At 39.7% G+C, this 21,915-nt stretch overlaps 1 protein-coding gene across 2 annotated transcripts in view; it reads right to left on the bottom strand.

The window, feature by feature from the left end:
• Positions 1–3,727: 3,727 nt before the first annotated feature.
• Positions 3,728–21,915, bottom strand: part of LOC110461539 (neuronal acetylcholine receptor subunit alpha-10-like) — an 84,511-nt gene continuing 66,323 nt past the window's right edge. For both annotated transcript variants that reach the window (XM_021515060.1, XM_021515052.1), the window contains exons 4-7: positions 20,121–20,165; positions 19,162–19,271; positions 7,151–7,686; positions 3,728–4,924 (exon numbers count right to left, since the gene is read on the bottom strand). In XM_021515060.1, coding sequence (XP_021370735.1) covers positions 4,281–4,924; positions 7,151–7,686; positions 19,162–19,271; positions 20,121–20,165 — 1,335 coding nt within the window. In that variant the 3' untranslated portion in view covers positions 3,728–4,280. The remainder of the gene's footprint in view (positions 4,925–7,150; positions 7,687–19,161; positions 19,272–20,120; positions 20,166–21,915) is intronic.

The raw sequence follows: 21,915 nt of genomic DNA, 5'->3' as shown, positions 1-21,915 counted from the left end.
AATGAAACGAATCTCGCGGCCGCGTAACGGTAAAGTTGATTCATTTTGAAGTCAGGTGTCACTACTCTGTAATCTTCAAAATATAGGTATCTACATCAGACCAATCAAATAGCTAGCCGCGTGCATTCAGGTTTGCTGTGACATAGTCCAGGGATGCAGAGAGCGTCAGTGAGCGTTATCCTTAGAATGTTGAGGATGGCTTTATATAAATATATATATATGGATTTCTTTTTTTAACTTATTTTCTCAAATCAAGTTAAATTTTCTATTAAGCACAGAACATTATTAAAAAATTGTACTTTCAAACAGAAAGAGTTCCAAAATAGGAAAATGATGGAAATTTACATAGAAACTATTTAACACAGCTTTAGCTCGGGCAAAGTTCAATAAGTTATCTGGAATCTAGATGTGTTGAGTTGTTTGATAAATTTAAAAACCAAGAGAGATAACTCTTACTCGGATATGAGATATTTATAGGCAAAATGTCAATTATAAACAATTTTCCCAAACCAATGATTGGATCCTATACAAAAACATGTACATGTTCATGAATTTCTAAATGTGTAGAATTACGTACTAATAAAACTGTTAAGTTGCTGAAACATTCTACTGGATGACTGAGGTACAGATAAGCGAGGTTCTACTGGATTACTAGGGAACAGATTAGCGAGGTTCTACTGGATTACTAGGGAACGGATCAGCGAGGTTCTACTGGATTACTAGGGAACGGATGAGCGAGGTTCTACTGGATTACTAGGGAACGGATCAGAGAGGTTCTACTGGATTACTAGGGAACGGATGAGCGAGGTTCTACTGGATTACTAGGGAACGGATCAGAGAGGTTCTACTGGATTACTAGGGAACGGATGAGCGAGGTTCTACTGGATTACTAGGGAACAGATCAGAGAGGTTCTACTGGATTACTAGGGAACGGATGAGCGAGGTTCTACTGGATTACTAGGGAACGGATCAGAGAGGTTCTACTGGATTACTAGGGAACGGATCAGCGAGGTTCTACTGGATTACTAGGGAACGGATTTGCGAGGTTCTACTGGATTACTAGGGAACGGATGAACGAGGTTCGACTGGATTACTAGGGAACGGATCAGAGAGGTTCTACTGGATTACTAGGGAACAGATTAGCGAGGTTCTACTGGATTACTAGGGAACGGATCAGAGAGGTTCTACTGGATTACTAGGGAACGGATGAGCGAGGTTCTACTGGATTACTAGGGAACGGATTTGCGAGGTTCGACTGGATTATTAGGGAACGGATGAGCGAGGTTCGACTCGATTACTAGGGAACGGATTATAATATAATATATGACCCTCGTTTGCCACTTATTTATATTGGTAGTAAAACCTCGATATGATACCGTAGTTTATATTGATAGTAAAACCACAATATAATACCCTCATTTATATTGATAGTAAAACCTCGATATGATACCCTTGTTTCTATTGATGGTAAAACCTCAATATAATAACCTGGTTTATATTGATAGTAAAACCTCGATAGTATGCCCTCGTTTATATTGATACATATAGTAAACCTCGATATAACGCCCCTCGTTTATATTGATAGTAAAACCTCGATAAAACGCCCCTCGTACAATGATAGTAAAACCTCAATATCATACCCTCGTTTACATTGAAAGTTAAACCTCGATATAATGCCCTCGTTTACATTGATAGTAAAACCTCAATAAAACGCCTCTCGTTTATATTGATAGTAAAACCTCAATATAATACCCTTGTTTACATTGATAGTAAAACCTCGATATAACGTCCCTCGTGTATATTGATAGTTAAACCTCGATAAAATGCCCTCGTTTACATCGACAGTAAAACCTCAATAAAACGCCCCTCGTTTATATTGATAGTAAAACCTCAATATAATACCCTTGTTTACATTGATAGTAAAACCTCGATATAACGTCCCTCGTGTATATTGATAGTTACACCTCGATTGATGCCCTCGTTTACATTGATAGTAAAACCTCGATATAACGTCCCTCGTTTATATTGATAGTTAAACCTCGATAGAATGCCCTCGTTTACATTGATAGTAAAACCTCAATAAAAAGCCCCTCGTTTATATTGATAGTAACACCTCAATATAATACCCTTGTTAACATTGATAGTAAAACCTCGATATAACGTCCCTCGTTTATATTAATAGTTAAACCTCGATATAATGCCCTGGTTTACATTGATAGTAAAACCTCAATATAATACCCTTGTTTACATTGATAGTTAAACCTCCATATAACGCCCCTCGTTTATATTGATTGTAAAACTTCGATATAACGTTTGCAATAAAACCTCGATATTCTGCCCCTCTTTTCATTTGCCACCTAATTCAGCAATAATATTTGTACTGCAAGCATTATAAAATTTTCTAAACAATTAGTTTACAATTTGCCCTCGGTACAGTATATTGCCACTTCATTTATAACATCAATTTTTTTCTCGACAAGTAATGGTAGTATACTGAAGATATAATCCGTTCAATTTCAAAAAAGTTCAAATAAGTTTTATGATGTCAAAAACAATTCTGAATCAAACCAAGGACTACTATATTACTTGAAACATAGACTGACTAATATTTAAACAAAACAACAACTTCGTTCAATTTATTGTACCTTATCCATGTTACAACTGCGCATGTGTAGCCTCGGTACATGTATTAAGCCAGGCTCATTATTTCAAACTTTATGCACTTATTTTGCGAAACAAAAGGAGGACTAAGAAATAAACGATAGTATAACAGAATCACTTTGACGAACACCGTCTGTCAGTGAATGAGTGAGACACGAACACCGTCTGTGAGTATATGAGTGAGACACGATTACCGTCTGGAAGTTAATGAGTGAGACACGAACACCGTCTGTAAGTTAATGAGCGAGACACGAACACCGTCTGTCAGTAAATGAGTGAGACACGAACACCGTCTGTAAGTTAATGAGTGAGACACGAACACCGCCTGTAAGTTAATGAGCGAGACACGAACACCGTCTGTCAGTAAATGAGTGAGACACGAACACCGTCTGTAAGTTAATGAGTGAGACACGAACACCATCTGTAAGTTAATGAGCGAGACACGAACACCGCCTGTCAGTGAATGAGTGAGACACGAACACCGTCTGTAAGTTAATGAGTGAGACACGAACACGGCCGTCTGTCAGTGAATGAGTGAGACACGAACACCGTCTGTAAGTTAATGAGTGAGACACGAACACCGTCTGTAAGGTAATGAGTGAGACATGTACACGACTCGTTCAACTGCATCAGGAAGTTACACAACTTCTTTGGGTTCTCATTTTAATGAAAATGAAAACTTGCGACACTCAAAATATTATATTTGCTATAGTATGCTTGTATTCTTCACAATCGATACCAATCAATAAACGGAGTTCTTCTTATTTCACAAATAAATTCATCAAAAAAACACCAATGTGATTTACATGGAAGTTGAAATAAAGTAAGTAAGAATTTATCAAACAAGAGCAGAATACTTGTGTAAGTATCTTGTTGGAAATGAAGAAGCAAAACAAATGAATTTAGATATTATAATACAATGTATGGACCTAATTAAGGCAATGTATAGCATGTATATGATGCAGAAAGAAAATAAAAAAATACATTTAAAAAAACAAAAACACAAAAAAACATTAATCTGGAATTCAAAAGATCGCACACCAAATTAAAAGTAAAAGACATGAGGTTTACCAAACTTATTTTTATTTCAAAATGAACTAACGAAAGTTTAGATACACATGAAAACCAACAATCATCACAAGTATTGGTGAACTTTTTCACCTGCAGTGTGATCTATTTCACTTGATAACACAACATGTCGGTCTCAGATCAGAAACTAATTCCGTGAAAAAAGATGTTGTCACAAATTCTTGTTGTATGACGTCATGATCAGTGTGAATGCGTGTTTAACGTTACGTTTATTTCACTACAATGTAATAGTGGACCAGCAGCGAGCTGTTGTCACGTGACCAAGAAATGCAAACCCGTAGTGAGTAAGGGAGGATATGCTAACAAGCCACACAGAATAAACAACTCTATATCTGTCAATAAGGACCACATCTAGTTTACGCCACTCGCTTTACATTACAATCAAATGGAATGACGCTTTACAAGACAATGTTATGACGTCATGACATGAATGTAAAATATAAGTCATAATGGCGTCATGAAAAGCACATTTTTTTTCTCATAAAAATACATTACAGTGAAGATACATATAGATATGTACGGATGGTCACTTAATCAATGGACTTATTTTGCATTACCGTTGGACACAACACGAGAAGATATAACGATGAAAGTATGTTTCCAAACAGAAAAACCCAGAAAAGGAATCGATCTATCACCATAGCAACCTCTTCCCATTGTTTCTTTAACTCCTCCTCTCGTTGTCTGGCATTGTTTTGATCCAGAAGGCACTTCAATGTGTCAAGGATCGCTCCATTGTACACATCCGGTTTATCTTCAGATGGTTCACAGCACTTGGTTTCGTGACTCTTTTTAAAAGAGCCCGGATGTGACCGGTGGCGCTTTTGTTCATCAGCGGTTGATATGATTGGAGGAGGGGAGGTAATTTGTTCGTCGTAACCTTCCAGAATTTTACGCCGTTCCTCCTGGCACACCGTATTCTGGATGTTTCCATTAAGTTCGCCATTCATAGGCTTGGATATGATCTCGACCATTGGCTGTTGGACCTCGTCATAAAAGCATTTGTTAATGTATTTGGTCTCCATACAAATTCCCCTCGAAAGACACATAATGAACCGTTTAAGACCGGTTGGTACCTTTTTATTGTATGAACCGCGTGCATGGATACTGGACACGCTCACTGCGACCACAACGGAACCGGAAGTGAAGGACATCGTTGTTATCAAATAAATCCCTGCAAAACATATACCACATTAAAAATACGTTAAAATGTTTAATAGTGTTTTGTAATTCATTATATATCAGCATTCGCAGATTAGTCATCCTAGTAAGGAGGGTACCCTTTTTTAAAGGAGGAATTAACAAACCTTTCATATAACAGAAATGTGTGAAATATTCTTTCCCGTTTTTAACCCATTCCCACTTTCTACCCCCGGTTTGTCTGTGGATCCATCATTTGTAGTACTGTACGTTTTTTGTCAGTCAGATCTTAGGTTATCGTATTAAAATCAAATGAAAAATAACACGTGATAAAATCGCATAAACCGTTCGCGATCGCGACCTTATACCAAAGTAAATGATATATCTCAAAACACAAAACATCGCGGCCGTTGTCAGATTTATTATTCAGATTTCAAAGGATATCAATAAACATGACAAGTGCTACCAGAAAACAAGGTCGTTTTCTAATAGATCACACGAAAAGCTACGTGATGAACGAAACGATGGTGTGCAACCTATAATCCGAAGTCATAAAGAACGGGGAGAGTTACGCCCCCTTTCGCGATCAATACAAAATACGCCGTGTTATTCTTGTATAATGTTGTTCGTGCAGCAATGTTTATTGTTTATCAATTGTACACGAGCGCGATTAGATGTCTGTCGCAACTATCACGAATCGATGAAAATCAGCCTAAGACGTGCTACCAGCGGTTGATAAATGGAATACAATTTCTCCAGAATTATACGCGTTTTCTGATCAAATCTATTGGTCGCCAATTAGACGTACAATTGTTTTAACAGTAGGCGCGTTAGACCTGAAATCAAACGGTCACTTCCTTGTCAGCTTAACAAAAAAAAAAAGCAAATATTCCATCTTCTTAGTTTAATAAAAACAAAATAACAAATATCGAAATTCATAACTGATATCTATTTGTACATATATTTTAGATTCCAAAAAGAAACAGATTTTTTTTTTTTTTTTTTATCCCCTCACAAATACAATTTGATTTATTCTAGTTAACGGCTGGTTAAGCTGATCAGACGTTGATTATTCGATTTCTGTTGTCTTTTTAGAAATCGGGTCCGGCTCGTTTATAAAAGACAACGCAAGCCATGATCACGCAAACTGTTGCACGAACGAAGGCCAGAGTAATAAAACAAAAAGCAGGCCGGCTATCAGATATAATGATATAGTAGGTATACATTTTCCTTAGCTATTGATCTGATGATAGCGTCCTGTCTCCTAAATTACAAGAATGTCTGCACTTAATTAAGGCGTGGAACCGACACATGTGGTTTGAACGGAGAGTACGCATGTCAGATAAACCACAGGCGTTTGGAAACCAGAAAACATATAGTATATAACAAATTTACGAATTGCTGTGTAGCATTCTACACTGTTTAACACGTTCCAAAAAAGTGGTTTTGTTGCTCGGCTTAAAATTTACCGATAAAGTTATATTTCCTAAAGTGTTTTCCCTATCGAAAAGTGTAACATGGAATAATTTAAACGCGTATATTTTTTTTCTGGTTCACAAGAGCCTATGTAAGGGACCCGAGTCGACAGACAACACAGTATCACTACTGTATATGTGTTGTACAAAACAGAATACCTAAATTGGTGATCCTGCCCTATCTGCTGTCGACTGGAGATTCAATGATTTATCTAATAAGTTCTGTCCGGCACTAATGTAGCTCTAATTACATTAGTTACTTTCTTCTGTTTTCTCAAATGAATAGCGTGCGTCATGCCATCCGTTGAATTGTGCTTACAATGAATGAATAAATACATTAAGAAAATAATAAAAGAAATATATATATATAAATGAAATAACTGAAGTTACGGAGTTGGAATAAACGATAACATCAATTGTTTTTACAGACTATATAGGGAAATAAACGAACACTTATTTCAAACTTTGTATGATTTTTTGCCAGTACATTTTGTACATTGTAAAAAGTGGAATTTCCTTTACTTTTTATTCACACTCGATCATATGGTGGGATTCAATGAACTAGTATGGTATTCGAAATGTTTTAAAGCCATCTACAATTTTCAAAAACAAATAAAAAAATCATTTGTACAGCATGTACCTTTTTGTTAATATTTCTGGGGTTTTAACTTAGTGGGCGATTATTTGCTGGGAACAAAATATTAAAGAAAATATGAGGCGAAGACGCCAATACCAACAGATAATGTTAGGAAAATATTTTGGTTTTGAGAGTTCAAGTCACCTACCTAGTAGTGGGATATAAAAAGAAGTAGCTGGAGTGTTCTCGGCGATGAGCAGCATAAAGACGGATAATGATAGAAGCACGGTCAACCCGAGCGTCACCTTCTCGCCACCGTCGGGGTGCAACCAGAATCCCAGAAGAGCCAGTGACGACAGCATTACCGACGGTATAATGACGTTATACAGGTAGTACGTTGTGCGTCGCCGGATGTGGACTGTGAAAGTGACGTCTGGGAACGGTTCTTTGCAACAAGGGTAGACAACTACGTTCCGAACAGCCTTTGTGTCTATAAGTTCCCATTCCCCATGTCCAACAAAGTTTGAAAGGTCAATGGGTGTAGAACGGTTGAAAATGTCGACTTGGAAACCGTCATAGGCCCATGATCCCATTTTAAGTTTACAAATCTGGTCGTCAAACGGGAAATACGTGATGTCCATTTCACAAGAGCTTTTGAGTTTGACGATCGGCGGCCAGAACACGTGACCAGTGTACGAAACCATGGCTAGGGCCTCCATATACTTTTCGTTGTAATTAGAGGCACTAGAAAAACAGAAAAATACATTGTTAGTCCAGACACATTGGTTCCAAGATTGTTTGATTGGTTAGTTGTTTAAAGTCTATTGACACACTAATGTCCTTTGGGGCCATTACAAAATGTATGGTAATGGGCAAGCGAACACGGGATGTCAGATCAGAAAAGAAAGTACAGTGTATATACAATGTACATGTTTATTACCCCTTCGAGAAAAATTTAGGAATCAGATTGGTTAAAAACTACAGTGTACTACAGTGTACTAAACCGCATTCGTAAATCTCAGGGGGTATACGGTCATGTCACGTGCTTCTCAGCAGTAATACGGTGGAATCACGTGATTTTACAAGCGGTATACGCGGGTCACGTGTCTTTGTATCTTGCGGCGGGGCAACGGGAGACAACTCGCATTCGTCGTCTGCTTCGCTGTTTACAAAATGGCGAAACGTTTCGCTTCGCATACTGATGAGGAAATACTCGCCAAAAGGGCTAACTATGTGCCACAAAACACACAAAAGTCGAACAGACGAGCGGCAAACATACTGAGGACGTATTTAAAAGAAAGGAATCAGGAAGAACAGTTCGAGGAATTTGATTAAACGAATCTAAATGAGGTACTGTGCCATTTTTATCTTGACAACAGGAAAGTTGACGGGGAACTGTACAAAACCAATATAAAAGACTCAAAGGGGTAATAAATTCGTTACACGGATTTTTGGCAGGGTATACCGGATGGTATGACCCTACAGGATTTCGTATTTCCTGAGGCCGATACGAAACCCTTTTGGGTCATACCATTCCGTAAACCCTGCCAAAAATCCGGCCTCAGGAAAAACGAAACCCTTTAGGGTCATACCATCCCGTTTACCCTGCCAAAAATCAGTGTAACTAATAATATACTTAGTTGTGAAGAACTAATTGTAGAAAATGCCAGTGATCCATTACGCCATGCCGTAGTATATGTATTGCTGAGTCCTTTCGCGCTAACCGTCTAGGGGTTTTGATTTCAAGAAAAAAAGAAAATGAAAGGCATTCCTTATCATCAGATGTTTTGTAGAAAAGCATTGTTGGAGTTAATGAAAATATGTAAGCGAAGGACATTTGATTGAATTTACGACTTGAACCGATCCAAAATCGCCGTATCACGCACGTGATTGATGACAAAACCGCGAAAGTTTTGGGTAATTTTATTGTTTTTTACATGTATATAATTTAAACATCTAACGGTTTTAAAAGTCTCCTCATCATTAAAGTTTAAAAAAAATTTAGCAATAGAATTTTTAAATGTCGATCGGAACTTTGGACAAACCGTTAACATTTCTTGCTCCTAAATAGAAACTATGTTATTCTCAATGTTTATTGGCTTCAATAACTTTGCTAAACGTTTTCCTTGTATCAATGGTCCATAATTTTCTTTTTAGAAAAAACTGAACAGACTACAACTTGATATAACTTTTTGTAACCATGAACAGTGCTTCAGGGCCACCACCACCGTCCATATACGGGACGAGATGGTATCAGCTTGGAAGATAACCTGCATGTACATCCAATCATATCCCAGATTTCTATGTGACGCATTTCGTCTCACAAACAAGCTTACGGCAAAATCGAAGAAAGAATGATAAACATGAACAATGGAAAGATTTACATAGAAAGCTTGGAAATACAAGGACAATAAGACCTGGGCCCGTATTTATAAAACCATTCGTATGCTCATGTATGGATTTTTTGCTCGAACCAACATTCTTGCAACTCGCTTAAATCATGTACCACATCCGGAATGTCAAATGTAATTACTGAAAACGGTATTCGGCTTTTAGTATCGGCGAAATTTCTTCCACAATATTGAGGATATATATGTTGATTTTTATAGAGTATTTACCGGAACAAGAAATCGGGCTTGAGCACAGAATCCGAGTTTGAGCATGAGAACGGTTTCATGAATACGGGCCCAGGTGTTCAGGATGTATGATTGTATGACATTGTAACTATGTATGGTTGTATGGCATTGTAACTATGTATGATTGTATGACATTGTAACTATGTATAATTGTATGACATTGTATGACATTGTATGACATTGAGGAAAAGCGTTATCATTATCAACACGGAATCTGATCCAAAATTTAAAAAAATCAACAGAAACATGACTTGGCATAAAATATTGATAAAGGAAACCAGCTGTTTGTAGTAATTATATGCTCAGCAACGCGTTCGACAAGGTGAACGGATTGGTCGATTAAGTTAAGTCACCGGCACTCCCGCAAACGGATAGGGTTCGATCCTCGCTAAAAGCTCAGATTTCTTCTGAGGTGTTAATATCTATTTCTTAACATATATTTATTCTGAGTTCGTTACCAGCAGTGTTTCATTTTTATTCAGTTCAGCGGGCACTGTATTTACACGCGATTAACAGTTTACACGCGATTAACAGATTGAACAAGCTAACACGAGGCCATTAAGTTCCATTTAAATATGCGAAGCTGCAAATAACTGGATCAAAGCTTTCCTGGGAGAAAAACGTCAGTGTTGTGAAAGATGAAAAAAGATAAATCGGTAAAACTGTCAGACATATTTTATACTTAATTGTCATTAACGAGTTCCCTAACGAGCAGACATCTTCTTCGGTGGTCTTCAAAGTCTGACATATCAATCAGGAAACGACATCAATGAGAACTCTACCTAGACACACTCAAGTTTGAATTTCTACGCGAGAACTGAACGGTAAGGGAGCGAAGACTTTTGTTTTTCACTGTGTTTCACTGTTTTGCCTTCAAATTACTTTGTAGTTACAAATGTGCAAATACAATTTTGAATTTTGATTGTTTTTTATATGTATCCCCGTACACTGCTTCTTATGTAATTATTTCAGAATAGAACGGTAATTATCGACTGTAGAGTGAATCATACGGGTTATCAAGGTAACGCGAACAGCGCTGTGTCGTTAACGAGAAATGGCGAGAACGGTCAGAGGGTAGATATTTTGGAGCCCTTATATGCTGTATCCTAATACACTGCTACTTATATAATTATTTAACAGTAGAACTGTCATCGACTGTGGAGTGAAGCAGGCAGGTCATCAAGGTAACAAGATTAACGGAAGCCAACCCAAGGTACCCCATGGAGACATTTAATGTAATCGAGGAGAAGGCCTACAAGTGAGCTGTCGGATCAGTCACAAGTGGAATGCACTGCAGTACGTAGTGACAGGATTCCTTGTCAATGATATCAACAGATCTAGTAAAGACGAGCTTGGATGTCTGAGACCAACATTTAGTATAGCAGACTACAACACTGCGGAATGTGTTTGGTTGAAATAATCGGCCTCCTTTGTCCCACTGCATGTTTTCATGAGGCGACTACTATAATACTATAAGTACATTTTTGAAGTCTCTATGCTTCCTTGCATTTTTTCCCCCGCCACTTGTCGACATGTTTCCCATTTAAGCAAACAAGCGTTACTTTATTGTATTTCTGGTCATTTATGAATTTATCAAATCCACCGAAAGCACAGGTGTCGTAAGGATAAGGACCTTGATTCATAGCAATGCAGTTTGCATGTCCTTTCGATTGTTAACTGACTCGCAAACAAACAAAACTCACTTTTTCACCGAAGTGTTTTGGATCGTCACAGCTTATGCACAAATAACCAAAGTATTAATTATTCGCGCCACTATATAGCTTGGTAATCTCAGTCACCTGAATCTGCATCTCGCTTGTAAATGTATATTGACATTAAATTCATATTTACAATCCAGATGCAGATGCCTGTACCTCAATATAGAAACACTTACTAAATGTTTTCAAAACGATATACAAATGTATCTATATTTCTGTTTGTCTGTTTGTATCTATCTAGTACATACTAAATGATATACATTTGATATTTGTTTTCATAATGTAATAGGAGGGGGGAAACGCATGGTCCAACCGGGTTCTAACCCGGGACCCTCCAAACTCCACTCTAACAATTGATCTACCTGGAGAAGGAACAAGTCCAGTTTCGCTACATTCTTCCCCTTTTCTACAATATAAGTCTTCGCCCTCAAAGACACCACTATTGACAACCAATATTTTAGTATCCCCTTGCAGAGCATTTACCCAGTGCTCGAAATAAGGGTTGGTCACATATTATAATTTTGTAATCGGAGCCGCAATCCGGGATTCCATACCGGGATTCCATCCCGGGACCCTCCGAGTTTTAGACGGACGACCTACATGTACCACTCCAGTTACCTGGTCTCCGGCGACCGACCCTGTCCAGGTCCGCTTAAATAAGAACAAGAGGCCCAAAGGGCCTTAGCGGTCACATGAGTTATATCATAGGAACTGGTAGCTTTATTTTATTGTTTAGATGTGATGTGGAAATCAGCATGTAAACTAAGTGAAATACAATACTTGTCATGTCATCAAAGGATAAGAATTTGAAAATATTGGTAAATGTTCCCTTTGGGGCCCCGCCCTAGCCCCTGGGGAGGGGGCAGGAATTCCCCAAATGATTCTGACTAAGTTTGAGTAATTTTCTGCTGAAAATGGATAAAATATACCCAAAAGTGTTATTTCCCAATATAAACTATAGTAAACTTTACCCCTCCCCAAGGGAGAACGAATAGTTCGGGGGTCCTGAAATTTACAATTTAAGTAAAGCCCCCGATGATCTTTCTTTCCATGCAGAAAATATGACTGTAGTACCTCTGAGTCTGGAGAAGAAGATTTGTGAAATATTGGTTAATTTTCCCTTTGGGGCCCCACCCCTGGCCCCAGGGGTTGGGGTAGGAATCTCAATTTTTTAATTTGAAACCATCTTTCTCCAAGGATAATTCTCACCAAGTAAAAATAATTTCCTACAGAAAGTTTTCAAAATATACCCAAAAGAGTTATTTCCCTATATAAACTATAGTAAACTTTACCCCTCCCCAAGGGAGAACGAATAGCTCGGGGGTCCTGAAATTTACAACTTAAGTAAAGCCCCTGATGATCTTTCTTTCCATGCAGAAAATATGACTGTAGTACGTCTGAGTCTGGAGAATAAGATTTTTGAAATATTGGTTAATTTTCCCTTTGGGGCCCCACCCCTGGCCCCAGGGGTTGGGGTACCATCTTTTTCCAAGGATAATTCTCACCAAGTAAAAATAATTTCCTACAGAAAGTTGTCAAAATATACCCAAAAGTGTTATTTCCCTATATAAACTATAGTAAACTTTACCCCCTTCCCAAGGTAGAACGAATAGCTCGGGGGTCCTGAAATTTACAATTCAAGTAAAGCCCCTGATGATCTTTTTTCCATGCAGAGATTCAAATTTTACAATTTTGTAGCCTCATCTACCAAGGATGATTCTGACAAAGTTTGAAAAAAATCCATCCACTGGTTCTTGAGAAGAAGTTGAAAATGTAAAAAGTTTACACACGACGCACGACGCANGAGTGTCGTAATCAAATGAACAGCATCGTGATACGCGGACACTGCGGTGATTTAAGCAATAAACTGCATAGATGTGGCAGACCAACTGGTATAACTGCAGACAAACTGAATGGTGCGCTAGCGCGCACCATGATAAGTTTGTCTGTGACACATGTGGCAGTTATACCAGTTGGTCTGCCACATCTATGCAGTTTATTGCTTAAATCACCGCAGTGTCCGCGTATCACGATGCTGTTCATTTGATTACGACACTCTCTTTATTGTTTATATTTATATTTTCGTTATGAGAATTCGCAAAAAAAAAATTACGTCTTTTCCAACTTTCAAATTTCCCGCTTATTACCGTCAGGTCAGGTCAATATCTAGAACGGCACAAAGGAAACAGCTGACGTCACGCGCTATTTCCTATACAAAATTGAAAAGGTTCCGCAACTTTCGTTAATAATTCATTTGTTTTTAATTTATATATATATCATATTCTCAATTCATAAAATAGTAACAAATAACATTTTGTAAGTAACTAATCAAGTGTCGTAAAACATTTTCCGATTTTATTGCGACCTATATCCGGCGCACGCACTCAACGGTAGCCCGAAGTAATCAGGTCAGAGTTATATTTGCAGTCCGGCACGTTTTTGATGTTGATCGTGCAACCGGAGAAGGTTGAATTGGTAAACAAAATCCAGGCGTAACATTTTTTGTTGATCTCACAGACACTTGAGACAGCTGACAGCTGGTGTTTGGGATCAAAGCAGAAGATACCGATAAGTTCGGTAGTGACACTGTTAAGTCGCTCGGAGGTGCAAAGACCAACTTCAATTATAGTCTCATAAGATGAGGCAGTACTTTAGTAGTAATATAGAAGGGCTTTGCCACAACAAATGTAAATATGTATTGGTAATAGAAAGTTTTGCGTTACTAAATGGTGTGTCAGTGTTTACCTATTGTACAGGAAGATATCAGGCAGTCACAGTTTTGTACACGCGTTACTAATGGATGTGTCACAGTGTTTACCTGTTATAGAGGACGATATCAGGAAGTCACAGTTTTGTACACGCGGTACTAAGGGGTGTGTCACAGTGTTTACTTGTTGTAGAGGAAGATATCAGGCAGCCACAGTTTTGTACACGCATTACTAATGGATGTGTCACAGTGTTTACCTGTTGTAGAGGACGATATCAGTCAGTCACAATTTTTGTACACGCGTTAATTAGGGGTGTGTCACGATGTTTTCCTATTGTAGAGGACGATATCAGGCAGTCACAGTTTTGTAAACGCGTTATTAAGGGGTATGTGTCACGGTGTTTACCTATTGTAAAGGACGATATCAGGTAGCCAAAGTTTTGAACACGCGTTACTAAGGGGTGTGTCACAGTGTTTACCTGTTGTAGAGGAAGATATCAGGCAGTCACAGTTTTGAAAACNAGGGGGGTGTCACGGTGTTTTCCTATTGTAGAGGACGATACCATGCAGTCACAGTTTTGTACACGCGTTACTAACGGGTTTGTCACAGTGTTTATCATTGTAGAGGAAGATATCAGGCAGTCACAATTTTGCACACGCGTTACTAAGGGGGGTGTCACGGTGTTTACCTATTGTACAGGAAAATATCAGGAAGTCACAGTTTTGTACACGCGTTACTAAGGGGGGTGTCACAGTGTTTACCTGTTGTAGAGGACGATATCAGGCAGTCACTGTTTTGTACACGCGTTACTAAGGGGTGTGTCACGGTGTTAACCTGTTGTAGAGGACGATATCAGGTAGCCAAAGTTGCGTACACGCGTTACTAAGGGGTGTGTCATGGTGTTTACCTATTGTAGAGGAAAATATCAGGAAGTCACAGTTTTGTACACGCGTTACTAAGGGGTGTGTCACAGTGTTTATCTATTGTACAGGAAGATATAAGGCAGTCACATTTTTGTACACGCGTTACTAAGGGGTGTGTCCCAGGGTTTACCTATTGAAGAGGCCATATCAGGTAGCCACAGTTTTGTACACGCGTTACGAAGAGGTGTACCAGTGTTTACCTATTGTAGAGGACGATATCAGGCAGTCACAGTTTTGTACACGCGTTACTAAGGGGGGTGTCACGGTGTTTACCTATTGTACAGGAAGATATCAGGAAGTCACAGTTTTGTACACGCGTTACTAAGGGGTGTGTCACAGTGTTTATCTATTGTACAGGAAGATATAAGGCAGTCACATTTTTGTACACGCGTTACTAAGGGGTGTGTCCCAGGGTTTACCTATTGAAGAGGCCATATCAGATAGCCACAGTTTTGTACACGCGTTACGAAGAGGTGTGCCACAGTGTTTACCTGTTAAACAGGAAGATATCAGGCAGTCACAGTTTTGTACACGCGTTACTAAGGGTGTGTCACGGTGTTTACCTGTTGTAGAGGACGATATCCGGCAGTCACAGTTTTGTACACGCGTTACTAAGGGGTGTGTCCCAGGGTTTACCTATTGAAGATGCCATATCAGATAGCCACAGTTTTGTACACGCGTTACGAAGAGGTGAGCCAGCGTTTACCTATTGTAGAGGAAGATACCAGGCAGGCACAGTTTTGTACACGCGTTACTAAGGGTGTGTCACGGTGTTTACCTGTTGTAGAGGACGATATCAGGCAGCCACAGTTTTGTACGCGCGTTACTAAGGGGTGTGTCACAGTGTTTACCTATTGTAGAGGAAAATATAAGGAAGTCACAGTTTTGTACACGCGTTACTAAGGGGTGTGTCACAGTGTTTACCTATTGTAGAGGAAAATATAAGGAAGTCACAGGTTTGTACACGCGTTACTAAGGGGTGTGTCACAGTGTGTACCTAATGTAGAGGACGATATCAGGCAGTCACAGTTTTGTACACGCGTTACTAAGGGATGTGTCACAGTGTTTATCTATTGTACAGGAAGATATAAGGCAGTCACATTTTTGTACACGCGTTACTAAGGGGTGTGTCACAGGGGGTGTCACGGTGTTTACCTATTGTAAAGGACGATATCAGGTAGCAAAAGTTTTGTACATGCGTTACTAAGGGGTGTGTCACAGTGTGTACCTATTGTAGAGGACGTATTCAGGCAGTCACAGTTTTGTACACGGGTTACTAAGGGGTGTGTCACGGTGTTTGCCTGTTGTAGAGGAGCAGTCACAGTTTTGTACACGCGTTACTAAGGTAGAGGACGATATCAGGCAGTCACAGTTATGTACACGCGTTATTAAGGGGTGTCACGGTGTTTACCTATTGTAGAGGAAGATACCAGGCAGTCACAGTTTTGTACACGCCTAACTAAGGGGTGTGTCACAGTGTTTACCTATGGTAGAGGAAGATACCAGGCAGGCACAGTTTTGTACACGCGTTACTAAGGGTGTGTCACGGTGTTTACCTGTTGAACAGTAGGATATATCAGGCAGTCACAGTTTTGTACGTCACTGTTTTGTACACGCGTTACTAAGGGGTGTGTCACAGTTTTTACCTGTTGTAGAGGACGATATCAGGTAGCCAAAGTTTTGTACACGCGTTACTAAGGGATGTGCCACAGTGTTTATCTATTGTACAGGAAGATGTAAGGCAGTCACATTTTTGTACACGCGTTACTAAGGGGGTGTCACGGGGTTTACCTGTTGTAGAGGACGATATCAGGCAGTCACAGTTTTTTACACGCGTTACTAAGGGGTGTGTCCCAGGTCACAGTTTTGTACACGCGTTACTAAGGGTGTGTCACGGTGTTTACCTATTGTAGAGGAAGATATCAGGCAGGCACAGTTTTGTACACGCGTTACTAAGGGATGTGTCACAGTGTTTATCTATTGTACAGGAAGATGTAAGGCAGTCACATTTTTGTACACGCGTTACTAAGGGGTGGGTCACAGGGTTTACCTATTGAAGAGGCCTTATCAGGTAGCCACAGTTTTGTACACGCGTTACGAAGAGGTGTACCACAGTGTTTACCTGTTAAACAGGTAGATATCAGGCAGTCACAGTTTTGTAAACGCGTTATTAAGGGGGATGTGTCACGGTGTTTACCTATTGTAGAGGAAGATATCAGGCAGGCACAGTTTTGTACACGCGTTACTAAGTTTTGTACACGCGTTACTAAGGGATGTGTCACAGTGTTTATCTATTCACGCGTTACTAAGGGGTGTGTCACAGGGTTTACCTATTGAAGAGGCCATATTAAGAAGGACCAGTTTTGCAAACGCGTTACGAAGAGGTGTGCCACAGTGTTTACCCGTTAAACAGGAAGATATCAGGCAGTCACAGTTTTTTACACGCGTTACTAAGGGGTGTGTCCCAGGTCACAGTTTTGTACACGCGTTACTAAGGGGTTACCTATTGTAGAGGAAAATATCAGGAAGTCACAGTTTTGTACACGCGTTACTAAGGGGTGTGTCACAGGGTTTACTTATTGAAGAGGCCATATCAGGTAGCCACAGTTTTGTAGACGCGTTACGAAGAGGTGTGTCACGGTGTTTACCTGTTGAACAGTAGGATATCAGGCAGTCACAGTTTTGTACACGCGTTACTAAGGGGTGTGTCACAGGGTTTACTTATTGAAGAGGCCATATACACGCGTTACTAAGGGGTGTGTCACAGTTTTTACCTGTTGTAGAGGACGATATCAGTCAGTCACAGTTTTGTACACGCGTTAGTAGGGGGGGTGTCACGGTGTTTACCTATTGTAAAGGACGATATCAGGTAGCAAAAGTTTTGTACATGCGTTACTAAGGGGTGTGTCACAGTGTTTACCTGTTGTAGAGGAAGATATCAGGCAGTCACAGTTTTGTACACGCGTTATTAGGGGGTGTGTCACGGCGTTTACCTATTGTAAAGGACGATATCAGGTAGGAAAAGTTTTGTACATGCGTTACTAAGGGGTGTGTCACAGTGTTTACCTGTTGTAGAGGAGGCTATCAGGCAGTCACAGTTTTGTACACGCGTTACTAAGGGGGGTGTCACGGTGTTTACCTATTGTAGAGGAAGATACCAGGCAGTCACAGTTTTGTACACGCCTAACGAAGGGGTGTGTCACAGTGTTTACCTGTTGTAGAGGACGATATCAGGCAGTCACAGTTTTGTACACGCGTTACTAAGGGGGGTGTCACGGTTTTACCTATTATAGAGGAAGATACCAGGCAGTCACAGTTTTGTACACGCGTTACTAAGGGGGGGTGTCACGGTGTTTACCTATTGTAAAGGAAAATATCAGGAAGTCACAGTTTTGTACACGCGTTACTAAGGGGTGTGTCACGGTTTTACCTATTGTAGAGGAAGATACCAGGCAGTCACAGTTTTGTACACGCGTTACTAAGGGGGGGTGTCACGGTGTTTACCTATTGTAGAGGAAAATATCAGGAAGTCACAGTTTTGTACACGCGTTACTAAGGGGGGGGGCACAGTGTTTACCTGTTGTAGAGGACGATATCAGGCAGTCACTGTTTTGTACACGCGTTACCAAGGGGTGTGTCACAGTGTTTACTTGTTGTAGAGGACGATATCAGGCAGTCACTGTTTTGTACACGCGTTACTAAGGGGGGTGTCACAGTGTTTACCTGTTGTAGAGGACGATATCAGGCAGTCACAGTTTTGTACACGCGTTACTAACGGGTTTGTCACAGTGTTCATCATTGTAGAGGAAGATATCAGGCAGTCACAATTTTGTACACGCGTTACTAAGGGGGGTGTCACAGTGTTTACCTGTTGTAGAGGACGATATGAGGCAGTCACTGTTTTGTACACGCGTTACCAAGGGGTGTGTCACAGTGTTTACTTGTTGTAGAGGACGATATCAGGCAGTCACTGTTTTGTACACGCGTTACTTAGGGGTGTGTCACGGTGTTTTCCTATTGTAGAGGACGATACCAGGCAGTCACAGTTTTGTACACGCCTAACGAAGGGGTGTGTCACAGTGTTTACCTGTTGTAGAGGACGATATGAGGCAGTCACTGTTTTGTACACGCGTTACCAAGGGGTGTGTCACAGTGTTTACTTGTTGTAGAGGACGATATCAGGCAGTCACTGTTTTTGTACACGCGTCACTAAGGGGTGTGTCACGGTGTTTACCTGTTGTAGAGGACGATATCAGGTAGCCAAAGTTTCGTACACGGGATCCTTAATACTTTCAGTCCATTATAGTCGGCTGGGTCCCAGAATAGTTTCTCGTCGTGCCATTCCTGTAATATTCCACGTGATATGACGTCACACAGGAAGTTACAAATGTACGTCAGATAGAATGTTACATCATAGTGCATGTTATTACAATGTACCTGTTGCACAGGAAACAGGAAGAAAACTTGATTGCTGTGGACCACATTAAACATTTTATTTTTATTATTTTTATTTTCCAGAATATGTTAGTATTTAAAATGTCGCACAATATGATGATCAATAATCCTCTCATCAATTTGAATTTAACAGTCAATGTATCTCAATTCTGTTCTGAGAAAAGTTTTGACAAATGTTTGAAATAATTAAAAACAAATGGATACGTTATACAGGGTCTATCTATAATAATAATAATATACAGCATTTGATATATCGACCTATTTAGCTTGCATAGGCCACTCTGAAGCGTTTTAAAATACATAGATATACAATAAATACAATTAGCATATACATTAGTCAATACAACTTTGAGGAATTCGCAGGAGCTGACTTATCAGGGGCTAACTACTAGTCCTATGCCACCTGGCTAATTTCTCCCCATATGTGTATGCCTGCGTGTGTCCTGAATATGTAATGTGTTCACATATACAATCATACGTCGTTCTATGTCCTTACTGTGTACTGTAATTGAATTAAGTCAATAAATACGTATAACATGTATATTCCACATGATTTCAATATCTAGAATATGATTCTGATTTTATTCCATATCTCAGTGTTTATACAATGTGTCGACCTTGAGCTTTACTATCAATCACATGAAAGTAGTTTTCAGCAGAGCAACACAGAGGGAACCATTATTTAGGAATGCTACATTTGTTACAGTACAGGTAGTGTGTAGTTTGACGTAGTCTTACCTGGTCAAGCCAAACGTTGATGGTCAGCACTTGATTTCGTTCATCCTGGAACAAATTGTAAACAAACATTAATACAGAAACTGAGGAACATCAGAACCCCCGTAACTCGGACACTCACTTTACCGGAAGTTTATGGATTGTAATCATTTAGAGATAAAAAATAATAATTGACCGGAAATCTCACTTTACAAAACTTTTAAGGTTTATTGTTTAAATAATATAGGTGTAATTCTTTTAATATTTTTTTACTTTTTATAAAAAATTTAAGGTTCCCCACACCACTGCCTAAAACTCTTACTACACATAGAAAACTTTGTTTCAGGCATGACTATAGATTTAATCCAGCATTTCTGGACAGAAACCCAGATACATCCCATAACTGTGTTTGAGTGTTAACATTCAACGCGGCTAGACTGGGATTCGAACCGTAGACTTGAAATTTTACAACTAAAATGTATCTCTCTTACCGATAGAGCTCTACCTGGTCAACGAAAGTGTCCTGGCAAATACACGAAAGCGGAACTTAAGGGGAGGGTACGGTATGTACGAACATTTAAATGTAACATTTAATCCGTGTATTACGTGGCCATGGACATAAATTCAACATTTACCTCTTATCAAAGGAAAACTAATTCGATGTAAGACATTCATGTACAATTGTAGCCAATGTTTCGGAAAGTTTTAATTACACTTCAAGGGTCTCTTAAATATTATTTTTTCATGAAAGGATTTGAACGGTTATAGCTTCAGAAATACTCTCCAGAATAGAGTCACGGTAGGTTTTGCTACATGAAACTTTAACGCTATGAAATACATATTGTATATGACACACAGGTGGCTTTGAAGCGTACTTTCTTATGCTGAAATATGCAGTATTTTGATCTGATACGTCAAAGAACGTCAGACACGGGGTTTTTTTCAACGAGAGAGAAAAAGAAAGATAATATGTATTTTTTTTGACACGTTTAATTATTTACATTTTAGTTTTACATCCCCTATAATTAAACCTTTACACTCAAGATGTTATTACAAATGTAAAGTGTATACATTTGAATGTTAACCAATCTGAAAATATTCCTTTATAATGCTGTCTTGCGTAATCGTGAGCAATCATGTAGTGGAGTCATATTCGGATTTTTTACGGAAACTTCCCTATAGTTTCCTAATACTGTTTGCTGTCTTACAGTAAGAGTGCATAGAAAACGCGACTTCACAATGTGTTTAACAAAAACGGAAAGAAAGAATGAAAGAAAAAGAAATCACTATTCACAGAAACGATACTTTCATCCTGAACATATCATCTCATTCTGGTAAGCGAGAATCCTTTAATCAAGATATATTGCCAAGATACATCGCAAACTTATTTCAAAACAAAGCCTCCCCCTCCCTTACCCTTGTCTGTGACGCACGAGTCCCCCTCCCTTACCCTTGTCTGTGACGCACGAGTCCCCCTCCCTTACCCTTGTCTGTGACGCACGAGTCCCCCTCCCTTACCCTTGTCTGTGACGCACGAGTCCCCCTCCCTTACCCTTGTCTGTGACGCACGAGTCCCCCTCCCTTACCCTTGTCTGTGACGCACGAGTCCCCCTCCCTTACCCTTGTCTGTGACGCACGAGTCCCCCTCCCTTACCCTTGTCTGTGACGCACGAGTCCCCCTCCCTTACCCTTGTCTGTGACGCACGAGTCCCCCTCCCTTACCCTTGTCTGTGACGCACGAGTCCCCCTCCCTTACCCTTGTCTGTGACGCACGAGTCCCCCTCCCTTACCCTTGTCTGTGACGCACGAGTCCCCCTCC

The sequence above is a fragment of the Mizuhopecten yessoensis genome, unplaced genomic scaffold (genome assembly GCF_002113885.1).
Source record: "Mizuhopecten yessoensis strain PY_sf001 unplaced genomic scaffold, ASM211388v2 scaffold1405, whole genome shotgun sequence".
Taxonomy (NCBI): Eukaryota; Metazoa; Mollusca; class Bivalvia; order Pectinida; family Pectinidae; genus Mizuhopecten; species Mizuhopecten yessoensis.
The sequence above is the reverse complement of the archived record's forward strand: the minus strand, read 5'-3'. Positions and strand labels throughout refer to the sequence as shown.